At 43.3% G+C, this 14,075-nt stretch overlaps 1 protein-coding gene across 6 annotated transcripts in view; it reads right to left on the reverse strand.

Annotated features, from left to right (window-relative positions):
• Window positions 1-7,677: 7,677 nt before the first annotated feature.
• Window positions 7,678-14,075, reverse strand: part of hivep2a (HIVEP zinc finger 2a) — a 96,436-nt gene continuing 90,038 nt past the window's right edge. For all 6 annotated transcript variants that reach the window (XM_021611989.3, XM_021611988.3, XM_090242966.1 and 3 more), the window contains 5 exons: window positions 13,874-14,025; window positions 12,880-13,055; window positions 12,531-12,632; window positions 11,151-12,091; window positions 7,678-10,454 (listed from right to left, as the gene is read on the reverse strand). In XM_021611989.3, coding sequence (XP_021467664.3) covers window positions 9,588-10,454; window positions 11,151-12,091; window positions 12,531-12,632; window positions 12,880-13,055; window positions 13,874-14,025 — 2,238 coding nt within the window. In that variant the 3' untranslated portion in view covers window positions 7,678-9,587. The remainder of the gene's footprint in view (window positions 10,455-11,150; window positions 12,092-12,530; window positions 12,633-12,879; window positions 13,056-13,873; window positions 14,026-14,075) is intronic.

Here is a 14,075-nt window from a genome sequence, read left to right on the forward strand (position 1 = left end):
ACCACCAGTGAGAATGGGGGCATGCTCGGTCCTCCTTTTCCTGTAGTCCACAATTATCTCCAGAGATGTTGGGCCTTCTAGCCACATCTCTGAAGTTGACAGCTGGGCTGCTCTCCCCTCCTTTGCTCCTGACTGAAACTGGCTCCAGGATTCCCATCTCAATGTACTGTAACACACTACAGAGTAGAAGACAAGACCTTGGAATGTGTTGCTGCAACACCTTCTTCACTTTTTCAACACATTCCCGTTTTCCCATAAACACCCCAGCGAGGACCTGTCGCAGGAGAGAAGAAAAGGTTTTACTATCCAGATTTCTGCTGAGACGTGTCATTAATGTGTGACCTGGAGCGGTGTCGGTGGGAAGACAGAGACACGGCGTGGTGATGGTGTGATGCTGCTGACTGATTTAGAGGGCTGGATTAATGGAGAGAGGGTTGTCTCGGTGTGAAGCAGACAGCCCTGCTCTGTCCTCCACAAGCTCCCTCCATCTGATTGAAAGTAACCTGTCAGTATGTTCAGCACACCCTTGCCCTTTTTCAAGCCCATCACAGCAGAATGGATGTTGTTCTTTCCCCCGATGTTTCCAAATAAATCTTAACGGTGGCAGCTGTGAGTGTGATCACAATTCAGCAGGGCCTGACTCAAACGGAAGGCATTCTGGGCCATCTTGTTCTCCTTAGATACATTTCACACACACTCAGTCAGTGCGGAGAGTTAGGGTGAAAAGGCAGCGTGTTAGATAACTATGTGGACTTGAACAGTTACTGTAGACAGAGAGAGAGAGCATCATCTGACATGACTGGATGCTATCAGGGTATGGAGAGGCCATCCCTCCAAACCCGCTATTGTGCTGTTCTACAATTTCCTAATTACAGAGCAATTAACTCATTACCACTCAGTGTTCTCTCTAGGACAGTGCCAGGATGCAGTGTGGATAATGCAAAAAACAGCTCTCCTTCTCAGAAAGAGCCCTTCAAAATCTCGTTCCCATATCCAAATGAACCTAAAATACATATTATGGGATTGCATTTGGAGAGAGCGAGAGAGAGGGAGAAAGGTGAAGAGGTGTGTATGTGGGCGGGGGGGGGATTCTATCTTTAGAGGATCTGTGGGGGTTTACAAAACATTTAAATAATGTTCAAGATGTAATGCAAAGGAACATAGAGGATCCTAAATGGAAAACATTGGCTAGCATGTACAGACCATAAACAGTAAATGAACCAGGATTTGACACAGTATATGACATGTAGAACCAAGGACACCTGGCGTAAATACGTGCAGAGGACCACATTTTTAGGAAAACCCTGTTTCCATAAAATAAATGTAGTGTTAAAGGAATATTCAGGTCAGGTCGCAGATATTACAATAATTCTCCCAAACTGCTCTCTTACATATTGTGATTGTGTATCTGTTTCATTGAAGTCTCATATCACCACCAATGTGAGAGATTACAGTAAACAATAACATTAGTCTGGCTCAGAGACTGTTGTTTTCTGCCCTACATCTGGTTCCGTTTATGTGGACCACATGTGGCTCTAGTCCCCTATCAGCTTGCCTGGAGCTCAGGGCGAGAGAGAAGAAGCTTCATCCATCTGGGAGGCAGCCAAACAGCTTGGACAATAAAAATACCTCTCTCCCTTGTGGAAAAAGAGCTGCTCCCAATCAGAGTCAGACTCAGTCAATACTGTACACAACATTGGAAAGTTCATGTCTGCGCAGTGGCTGGGATCTTATGAGGGACATTGGAGTGATTTTTCTCCTAGGACATAGACATAGACAGTTTCTTCATGTTGTGTGATTGTGAGATAGTCAGTAACTGGGACAGATGTTTGGAAATTTCTTGCCTTGGGAAACATTGATGCAGTGTTTACGTATATAATTGCATAAATTGTTTGGGTATTATAATCTAATTGCTGTGATGCTAAATGATTGAAAGCATTTCTCATGAAATAAAAACTATTAAAGTCTCATGTAAGGGGATAAGATGAAATACATGAGAGGTGCTGACTAATAGAGGACAGTCATCCGTCTACTTACGTGCAGGCCGATACTTTCCCTCCACATTTTGACCAGGTTTTCTACACAGCTGTATTACTTTGTTTTACCTACAGATGGCAGTATATCTCTATGACATGAACGTTCTCAAAGCAGTTTAGCCCAGAGTCGACAAAACAGTTTCTACATTCATATATTCTATTCTATGTCTGTGCTGACTTTTATTTAGGGTACAATGTGCCAAGCCTTTATGTAGTGCAGATATTCTGAATAAACCTATGTGTCTATGTCTTGCACTGACATTCATTGAATGACAGTTTCTGAACACCAATTGGGAAACATGTTGTTATGGTTCATATTCCAATGGCGCTGACACACACCTACCTCATTATTATCTCCTCTTTGGTCAAGCCATCACACATAGGTACAGTAAAGTTACAGTACAGTGCCTTCGGGAAAGCATTCAGACCCCTTGACGTTTTCCACATTTTCATACGTTACAGCCTCATTCTAAAATGGATTTAATTGTTTATTTCCCTCGTCAATCTGCACACAATACTCCATAACGACAAAGCAAAAACAGTTTTTTAGAAATGTTTGCTAATTTATAAAATAACAAAAACTTTAATAACACATTTACATGAGCAGTCAGACCATTTACTCAGTACCTTGTTGAAGCACCTTTGGCAGCAATTACAGTCTCAAGTCTTTTTGTGTATGATGCTGCAAGCTTGGCACACCTGTATTTGTGGAGTTTTTCCCATTCTTCTCTGCAGATCCTCTCAGAATCTGTCAGGTTGGATGGGGAGTGTTGCTGCAAAGCTATTTTCAGGTCTCTCCAGAGATGTTTGATTGAGTTCAAGTGCGGGCTCTGCCTGGGCCACTCAAGGGCATTCAGAGACTTGTCCCCAAGCCACTCTTGCGTTGTTTTGGCTGTGTGCTTAGGGTCGTTGTCCTGTTGGAAGGTGAACCAATGCCCCAGTCTGAAGGCCTGAGCGCTCTGGAGCAGGTTTTCATCAAGGATCTCTCAGTACTTTGCTCCGTTAATCTTTGCCTTGATCCTGACTAGTCCCCCTGCCACTGAAAAACATCTCCAAAGCATGATGCTGCCACCACCATGCTTCACAGTAGGGATGGTGCCAGGTTTTCTCCAGACGTGACGCTTGGCATTCAGGCCAAAGAGCTAAAATTTGGTTTCATCTGACCAGAGAATCTTGCTTCTCATGGTCTGAGTGTCTTTAGGTGCCTTTTGGCAAACTCCAAGGGGATTGTCATATGCCTTTTACTGAGGCATAGCTTCCGTCTGGCCACTCTACCAGAAAAGGCATGTTTGGTGGAGTGCTGCAGAGATGTTTGTCCTTGTGGAAGGTTCTCCCATCTCCACAGAGGATCTCTGTAGCTCTGTCAGAGTGACCACCAGGTTCTTGGTCACCTCCCTGACCAAGGCCCTTCTCCCCCGATTACTCAGTTTGGCCAGGCGGCCAGCTCTAGGAAGAGTCTTGGTGGTTCCAAACTTCTTCCATTTAAGAATAATGGAGGCCACTGTGTTCTTGGAGACCTTCAATGTTGCAGACATTTTTTGGTACCCTTCCTCAGATCTGTGCCTCGACACAATCCCGTCTCTGAGCTCTACAGACAATTCCTTAGACCTCATGGCTTGGTTTTTGCTCTGACATACACTGTCAACTGTGGGACCTTATACAAACAGGTGTGTGCCTTTCAAAATTATGTCCAATAAATTGAATTTACCACAGGTGGACTCCAATCAAGTTGTAGAAACATCTCAAGGATGACCAATGACCAATGACCAATGACCAATGACCGATGACCAATTTAGAGTCTCATAAAAAAGGGCCTATTTAATACATTTGCAAACATTTCTAAAAACTGTTTTGCTTTGTCATTGTGTAGTATTGTGTGTAGATTGCTGAGACTTTTAAAATATTTAATCCAAATATTTAATCCATTATAGAATAAGGCTGTAAAATGTGGAAAAAGTCAAGGGGTCTGAATACTTTCCGAAGGCAAGTGGTTTCCATCTGAGGTTGTTAATGACACCAGTTTTTCCTGTCAAGTGCTCAGATGAACTTTCCCGATCCTTGAAAAATGGAAATGAGAGGGGAAAATTTGAGAGGCTATGGTTTTAATTTGTTTCTTTTTTTCCTGGCACTTAAAATTGGAAAGCTGTTTACTCCTCCAACCAGATGCCTCTCCAGGAAAACAGGCACCACTTCTTTGGAACACATCTTGATGACAAATTGCAGTCTTCCATGTAGTACTACATGATGGTGATTGCAAAGGGCAAATTTAAAATGAGATAAGTGACTAGTTTGGCTAAATATGACAGTTTTTAGACAGCTTGTTTACCAGCACGAAACAATTGCATGGCTTGACGATTCAACAATTCTAAATAGAATTCTTTGGTTTTATCCAGAAAAGTCCAGCTGAGGGTCAGAAGACCTAATTTACACAGGAGACCTTTATAAATTATACATTGTAAAAAATACATTGATCATACAGTATACACTTTGCTGCATACACAGAATATTAAGAGATAAGAACAACAAAATAATTAAAGAGCAGCAGGAAATAACAAGAGCAGGGCTATATACAGAGGGTACCAGTACAGAGTCAATGTGCACTAACCCTTGGTTAGTGATGAGCTTTGAGGGCACTATGGTGTTGAACGCTGAGCTGTTGTCAATGAATAGCATTCTCACATAGGTGTTCCTTTTGTCCAGGTGGGATAGGGCAGTGTGGAGTGCAATAGAGATTGCATCATCTGTGGATCTGTTGGGGCGGTATGCGAATTGGAGTGGGTCTAAGGTTTCTGGGATAATGGTGTTGATGTGAGCCATGACCAGCATTTCAAAGCATTTCATGGCTACAGACGTGATGCTATGGGTCGGTAGTCATTTAGGCAGGTTACCTTAGTGTTCTTGTGCACAGGGATTATGGTGGTCTGCTTGAAACATGTTGGTATTACAGACTCAGACAGGGAGAGGTTGAAAATGTCAGTGAAAACACTTGCCAGTTGGTCAGCGCATGCTCGGAGCACACGTCCTGGTAATCCGTCTGGCCCTGCGGCCTTGTGAATGTTGACCTGTTTAAAGGTCTTACTCACATTGGCTGCGGAGAGCGTGATCACACAGTCATCTGGAACAGCTGATGCTCTCAAGCATGTTTCAGTATTACTTGCCTTGAAGCGAGCATAGAAGTTATTTAGCTCGTCTGGTAGGCTGGGCAGCTCTCAGCTGTGCTTCCCTTTGTAGTATGTAATACTGTAGTTTGCAAGCCCTGCCACATCTGACGAGTGTCGAAGCCGGTGTAGTACGATTCGATCTTAGTCCTGTATTGATGCTTGCCATTTTGATGGTTCATCGGAGGGCATAGCGGGATTTCTTATAAGCTTCCGGGTTAGATTCCTGCTCCTTGAAAGCGGCAGCTCTACTCTTTAGTTCAGTGGGAATGTTGCCTGTAATCCATGGCTTCTGGTTGGGGTATGTACGTATAGTCACTGTGGGGACGACGTCATCGATGCACTTATTGATTAAGCTAGTGACTGATGTGGTGTATTCCTCAATGCCATCCGGAAGATATTCCATATTTTAGCATCTGCTTCATCTGACCACTTTTTTATAGACCTAGTCACTGGTGCTTCCTGCTTTAATTTTTGCTTGTAAGCAGGAATCAGGAGGATAGATTTATGGTCAGATTTGCCAAATGGAGGGCAAGGGAGATCTTTGTACGCGTCTCTGTGTGAGGAGTAAAGGTGGTTTAGCATTTTCTTCCCTTCTGGTTGCACATTTAACATGCTGATAGAAATGAGGTAAAACTGATTTAAATTTCCCTGAATTAAAGTCACTAGGAGCACCACCTCTGGATGAGCGTTTTCCTGTTTGCTTATGGCGGTATACAGCTCATTGAGTTTGGTTTTAGTGCCAGCATTGGTCTGTGGTGGTATGTAGACAGCTATGAAAAATACAGATGAAAACTCTCTAGGTAGATAGTGTGGTCTACAGCTTATCATGAGATACTCATTCTCAGGTGTGCAAAACCTTGAGACTTCCTTAGATATTGTGCACCAGCTGTTGTTTACAAATATGCAAATATGCAAATATGCAATATGCAAATATGCGATTGAACGTTAGCTAGCAGTATGGATGGCAAAGGCAGATTAGCCACTCGTCGCCTGATCCTCACAAGGCACCCCAATCTCTTTCCGCAAAATCTCTGTTTCTTTCTCCAGCGAATGAGGGGATGGGGGCCTGTTCGGGTGTTTGGAGTATATCCTTCCGGTGCAGACTCATTAATGAAAAATGATTTGTCCAATTCGAGGTGAGTAATCGCTGTTCTGATGTCCAGAAGTTCTTTCCGGGCATCAGAGTCCGACATTATGTACAAAATAAGTTACAAACAATGCGAAAACACAAACATAATAGCACGGTTGGTTAAGAGCAAATAAAACGACAGCCATCCCCTCCGGTGCCATCAATAACCACTCAATACAAAGGGTGAAGTGGGTGATTGTGGCACTAGGGAGGGGCAGTGGATTTCTCAAACAAATCAAAATATGTATTTACAGTACACGCCTCACCCATTAAATCAATGACGACTGTAAACGGCTGTAAAAGAACAATAGGGAGTAGGTAGCCTTTCTTTAGGACCAGGAGTTTTCCCTGAGCAGGGTCATGCTTAGTTATACTAAGAGGCTGGCTCCAGCGGCCGTCCTGCAGTCCTGATCTGTCTGTTGTAGCCGTTCATCAGAGAGGGTTGGACATGAAGAGACAGGACACGGGCAGATGGATGGCCGGTGTCTGAGTGACACAGCCATGTCCTTGGGGCGGACGCTCAACCGAACACCTGCACGCCACCGTGATGGAGGTGTGAGGACTAGAATACCTATAATGTTCTCACATACAACTGTCACAGCAGCATGCCACTGCATCCACATGCCTGGATAGGAAACAACCAATAGCCATTTGGTGGCTGGTTAAAATGTATTGTGTGTAATGATTTCCTATTTAAACATTCTACCTGAATACCAATATGTATTACATGTCAATCTCTACATGATCAGTGTAACACCATTAGAGGACATTTTTACAATGATACCCATTTAGTGTTGTAGCACTTGATCACTTGAATATGACTATGTATTGTTGAGTAAATAAGATTTTCTTTTCAGTTGCAATATTCATGAGGATGACAATCTGACAATCCAAAATAGGTTTGAGTTACTGATCATCTATGGTGAGAATTCCCATGACAATGTCCGTAAACAGAATTGCTTTCAAAGTAAAGAAATCAAAACTAATCAAAACTAAAATACCCCTAAGATCAAAGTATCTTTCAAAGTGATCTGAGAGACAAACACGTTAGTGAGAATAACCAACCTAGTTGTGTCAGAGTGGATTAAACCAAAGGGAAGTAACTATGTGTTCTACGCAGTATGACAGTGATAGCCTAAGATTAGCAACTGGAGAGCTCTTTCAGGTTTTACAGAAGAGCTATAACTGAGTTAAGTTTACCAAAGGCCTACACTTATTTTGTGTGCAGACTCCTATTGTGCCTATGGTACTGTAAAGTAGGACATGCACTGTAGGCCTACGTGATATTGCAAGTGTGCCCTCATACAGTGAGGCCCAAAGGTATTTGGAAAGAATTAAAGCATCGAGGACATTTTATTGTAGTGGTATTTATTTGAAAACAACAATCCGTTTTATTTCCACCTGCACTGTGATTAATTGTTGAAACTGGGGTCTTCCATGATATTGTACTTTCCACTGAACATCACAATGTTACCTTTTCTATGTATGTTTAACATCTTTCTTTTTTTTCTTTCTATACTATGATTTGTGCTTTGATACCTTAGATTTGAAAGACATGTTGATACAGTTAGGTGAATACCAAGGACTAGTGACAAAAATGTCCCAAAGAGTAAATGACACAGATCTTATACACACCATACAAAATACAGATATACACACACGAGTGACGGGCTGAATGCTCCTGTTCGTTTAGGTTGTTTATTCGCAAACAGGTTTTTAAAAGCAACTGGATTCCAAATCCCAGTTCCAAAATTGAGATACAGCATTATTGGATAGTACCCCCCCAAATTTAGGAAACATAAGGTGCATTTTTCAGAGTTCTGGATATCTGTGTGTACAAGCATTTAATATATTTAGTTTTGTTGATGAACTGACGTCATTGCCCAGAATGAACTCTTTCCATGTATAAATGTGTATGACTGTGTGTGTGTAAGCGATGGGGTCTCCTCGTAGGTAACACACTGGTGTCTCACTAATCTCTGTGTGTGTGTGTGTGTGTGTGTGTGTGTGTGTGTGTGTGTGTTTGTGCGTGTGTGTGTGTGTGTGTGCGTGCGTGCGTGCGTGCGTGCGTGCGTGCGTGCGTGCGTGCGTGCGTGCATGCATGCGTCTGTGTATGTGTGTGTGTGTATACAAATTCATGGGCATTCAATATTTACATCAGCTGGAATGTTCCCCATACTAATCAATAAATCAAGTACTTCAAGCAACGTGATTCACAGAAGATCAAACTATCTTTAATATTTCACTACTACTTCAGTAAGCGTTGAATGAAAACAAAAAATAAAAGCACATTGATTCACTTAATGCTGAACAGTTCTACTTTTTGTAAAAAATGTAAAATCACAACTAGTGTAGCCAATCCAGCGAACAGGAGAGAAAAAGGTCCAAGCATTTAGAACTAACTACCATACTGTATGTGGGTGTCAATCTAAAACCTAAGTGCACATATATATTCTATATATATATATATATATATATATATTTATATACTAGATATATATTCTGGTAAATTGTATCATATGTATATACCTCCAAGTAAAGTGCATTCACTTAGGTGTATATAAATACTTCTAACATATAAAGCCATTTTACAGTGTACATATTGTTTGCTCTAATTATGCCATAGCAAAACCCATGCTTTACATAGAAAAGGCATCCACAACATTAAGAAAAATGTACATTTTATGAAACATGATACAATAAATAGTATTATAGAATTGCTGCTGTACACAAAAGCCATTTCGTTTCACTCATATAAAAATATGTTTTAGTGCAACCTTACATATATTGATACTTCACATCATTCAGACTCAAGTGTCTAAAAAAGACGAGAAATTGCATTTATTACAAAGCTGATACACAAACGTGATATATTAACATATCTTCCTGCTTAATATGCTTATAAGAATATAAGCAACAAGTAAAGAAAAGGCACACACATTTGTACATTTAAAAGTACCAGACTGGAGTCCATCATCAATTTGGTCAGGCTCATATATAAGTTAACATACTGTATGTATATTCTCTGAAAATTTAAATAAGAAAGAAATTGTTAAAATAGCAAACCAGGTTATAAAAGGCATGCTATACATTTAAACTACAGAGTATCTACTTAATTTGCTTGTTTAAAGACTTGTTTGTGTGTGTGTGTGTGTGTGTGTGTGTTTAAATGTCTGTCTCTCTGTGTGCGCGTCGTGTGTGTGTGTGCAATTGTACGGGTTGATGTCTTTGCGTTGCACGTCCTTCCCTTTTTAACAATGTTCACCTGTTCTCGGTGGCATCCTTTAATATATTTTTGCCTCTCTTTGTGCTTTCTGGTCTTTCCCCAGGGCTTTGTTGACCTGGCGACCTCTCCTTGACACAGTGGCCTGGGCCTGCCGTGGAACCCGCCGGGCCCTTTGATGTGGCTGGCAGGGAGGTCTCCGAGCTGGAGCTGGAGTGTAGGGGGAGAGGGGAGGCAGAGTGGCCGTCCGGGGACTGCCTAACCTCTAGGCCACTAAAGTGCTGAATGATGCTGGAGCTTCTCTCCTGAGGGCTGGGGTAAGGGGAGTGAGAGGAGTGAGGCAGTGGGGAGGGGTGTCTCTGATGGGCGTCTGAAGAGCACACCAACATGCCCTTCTCCAGAGTGTCGTGTTCTGTAGCGATGCGGAGCGAGGCGATAGCATTGGTACAAGTCTGTATGCTTTCCTCCTGCTGCTTAATGTCCTTGCTGTCTGACATGTCTGCGCTGTCCTGGCGACTTCCTGACCAGGGTAAGGACGGGCCAGGGGAGGGGACCGGCGTCCCCCGAGAGGAAAAGGATGATGACACCATCCTCTCCTGGCGCTGGGGTGAGTCGGACGACCCGGTGGAACCCCTGGACCCTCCTCCTCCCTCGACCAGGTGGAAGGAGACCTCGCTGGTGCTGGACTCCTCGGACGTGCTCTTCTGCAGGGGGAGGCGGGCGGGATGGGTCAGGCCGGTGACTGAGGTGGGCACGGAGTGCACCATCTGGATGCCGCCGATGGGGATCATGGGGAAGGAGGTGCGGACCTGTTGCTGGGAGTGCAGGGGGAGGTGGCTGAACAGGCCCTGGTGGGGCAGAGGGGACTCCTGGCTGCTGTGGGGAGGGGAACCCTTATTCTGCTCCTGAAACAATACAAGGTGAATTCAGTACAAAGTATAGTGGCCGTAGATCAATAGGGTCTGTGGATCTTAGTATGCAGATGATCTAAGTAAATGTCACAACTATATGCAGCAAAACATCTACACTGTGGTACACCTAATGATGTATAAAATGTTAACACTTAAAAATGTGGGTTCGTACTGAAAAATCTGGTCCCACACGACAAAACTATTACCAGCTAAAAAAAAGTCAAATATGAATATTTGAAAATGATACAGCTGAAGCGGGCTCCATGTCATGCTTTATTTAAACTGGGGTTCCTGGAAAGTTGGGTTTAACAAGACTCGTAAGAACAAAAACAGCAGTTATTAACCACTGAGTGATGAGCCAAGCTATGGCAGCCTTATCTGTATATCACTCAGTTCCATGGAAACAAGCCAGATGGCACGGAGAAGAGAAGAATAACTGCACAGCACATGCACACTGTACCTATTTGACCTATTTCCCCAGGGATTCTTAATTAGAAATAGAAATAGTAATGTCTGCAGATAGAGTAGCACTATATGGTGGTCCTTCATGGGTCCATTGTACTTTAACTTTAAGTTAGACTCTCTAAGACGGTTGAAGAGACCATTCATTAGTTAACATACCGTCAGTAAGGAGCTGTTTGAATCGAATAAAATAGAAGAGAACAGTTGAATATGTTCTGGAACACTTACTGTCTCCATCTCTGAGTGGCTCCTACTGCGCTGGCCCAGTGAAACCATCTCTGAGTCTAGGTGCTGACTTAGACTCCAAGGGGCACTGTGATGGTGCATTCCCCTCCTGGGGGAGACAGGTCTGATCATGCCCCGGTGGTGACTCCGTGGAGACAGCTCCCTCCTGCCCGCAAGGTCCCTGCCCGGTGACGTGGGGCGTCCGGCGTGGGACAGGGGCGAGAGGTGACCTCTGGCGGACAGGTCCCTCCGAGGCGAGAGGTCCCTCCTGAAGGAGATGTCTCTCTTGGGGGAGATGTGCCGGAGAGGGGACACCTCTCTGTGGGGTGACAGGCGGCCACGGGGGGACAGGTCCCGTCGGGGGGAGAGGTACTTGCGTGAGGAGGTGGTGGGGGAGGGCTCTCGGAGAGGGGAGGACCCCAGGCCTGGAGAGGAGAGGCGAGACGGGGACAGGTCAAAGGAGGAGGAGCTGTGATCTGTGGACAGGCCAAAGTCCTTGTCCATGGAGCTGGGTATGTCTAGCCTGTTCTTATAGTCCTCGCCCAGGGCGCCCTGCAGCAGACGCTGATACTCTGCCATCTGGCCCTGGCCTGCACGCTCGCTAGGCACCATGAGCTGGGTGATCTGGATGCTGGGCAGGCTGGTGAAGTAGCTGAAGATGGGAGGTTTGGGGCCGTGGCCCAGCAGGTCTGAGGAGCAGGCACTCTGAGAGGCCGCCACAGCTGTGATGGAGAGCGACGGTATGCCATAGGGCTGAGGGCTAGTGCTTCTGGAGCGTGTTTTCGGCGTGGAGTCGCCATCGTAATCGTCGTCATCGTCTTCATCATCATCCACCTCATCCCCGTCATCCTCGCCACCATCAGAATCATCAGCGTCTGAGAACTGGTGGTCCGCCATAATGCCTGACATCTTCCCAGACTCCCTCTGGCCATCCTCGCCATTGTCTAAAAAGAAACATATTGGTTAATCAACCGTTGATCCAGTCGCTATGCAAATGCAATAACAGTAGCCTACTTTATTCTGCAAGACAAATAAACGGCATTTAGTGCAGTCTTAACAAGGAAATGGGATATAAAAACACAGTAGGACTTTTTATATTTATGCGTTTTACAGATATTTTAAAGCAACCGCAATTTATTTCAGTTGGATTGAATAGGTCACTGGAGTTCTTTTATACTCTATGCAGAATGATGGGATTCAAGCAGGGAAAATGTGAACTGTGTATCTTAAAGTTGGATATTTTACATAAAACTGGCAGAGAGGTGGCTCCTGTTTTTCATCATGATAATTGTCCCTCAAGAACCGCACCAGTGCAACTTACAGGGCTCAGTATTTATGAAATATTGGCTCATCTCTACACAATGTGCTCAGTCTGATTCATACCAGCTTCCTCGGCGTCAGGATCCTCCACAGATGTCACTGACACCCCGAGTTCCAAGCACTTCTTCATGTGGGCTTTCGACTTCATGTGTTTTGTCAGGTTTCCTGAAACAAGAGTTTACAACTTTTAAAAAGTCTTACTGGAAGCAGCATAGGACGTTACTGAAGCAGAGAGAAAGAACCTTGCCACTCTCCTAATGCAATGTAAACCGAAGTCTGTATTTGCAGTTCTACATAAATCATTTTCCAGTGTGAACACTGTTTATGTTTGAACTATCAGGTTCAATTACTTGAGAGGAAAGGTGTACATTCGTATATGTCTGGTTATATGAAGTAGAAGAAGGAAACCCACCTTTGGTTTTAAAAGCAAAGTTGCAGAACTTGCAGACATACGGCCGGACATCGGTGTGTGTGCGGATATGTTTCTTCAGCATGCTTGGCTTCTTACAACGAATTCCACACTCTTCACAGATGTACTTCCCTCTTCCTCTTCCCCGCACGTAAACATAGTCTTCATTGGATTTGTACCTGAAAACATAAGAAGACCAGATTTGTCAACGTTATTGGAGGATTTTGAGTATATCGAAGCATGTGTTAAGGGGGCAAATATCAAGTACATCAAACAGACCACTTTACATTGGGAAGGTTTGCCTTATACTGCTTAGAGAAAATTATTCTGGTGCCAAATTCAACTGGGTATTGGTCAGAGATATTTTTACAGCTGTTCCCATTTATGAAATGGAATTCTTATACATTTTTCTCACTGTACATAGTAATATCATAAAAGAGACATTACAGATATGTGATTTTGATAACATTTCAGATGATTGAAAAACTAATTTGGAAATGTATTTTTTGCTTGCACCGAAGCCTCATGCACAGTAGTCAATAATACCCTTGGCTGTTAAACAAAACTTTGCTCTACTATATTTCTATAAAAACAGAAGCCTATACTAGTAACTCTTTTCAACCACATTTAAAATACACCTGAAAAATACATCCCATTTTTTTTATCTATCAAATTTCTACAGAAAACACCCTCAAGTCCATAAATGTGAAGTAATAAAAAATGTGAAGTCATTTTTAAAAATCAGGTAATACTTAATTTCCAGTTATCACAGTCATTTTTTATTACCATTCTCAAATAATATAATCTCTGAAGAAGTGGTTTCACCCACCAGGCAATAAATAAAGTGCTGTTCATCTTCTGCGTTTCACAAAACTGTACATTTTGTGTAAAAGTCACAACAATATACAAATTTAGGCAGCCTCCTCAAAAAGGTGCGACACTGATATTAAAAAGCTTTCATTTTTTTTAATGGCTTATGGCAGCCATCTTCACATACCCTCCTTCAAAGATTTTGATGCGAGTGGGCTCAGCCTGCTTTGAGGAGGCCTCCTTCTCTCCGTGGTCCTCCTTGACTCGATCCCTGGAGCTCAGCCCCTTGATTTTCTTCCCATATTTGCTCACATCTAGCTGCATGAGCTCTGGCTTCATCTGCAAGTGAAAAACATGCATAACACTCCAATCAATCCTCACAAACACAC

This window comes from Oncorhynchus mykiss, chromosome 8 (assembly GCF_057628025.1).
Source record: "Oncorhynchus mykiss isolate SJ-2025 chromosome 8, ASM5762802v1, whole genome shotgun sequence".
In the NCBI taxonomy this organism is placed as follows: domain Eukaryota; kingdom Metazoa; phylum Chordata; class Actinopteri; order Salmoniformes; family Salmonidae; genus Oncorhynchus; species Oncorhynchus mykiss.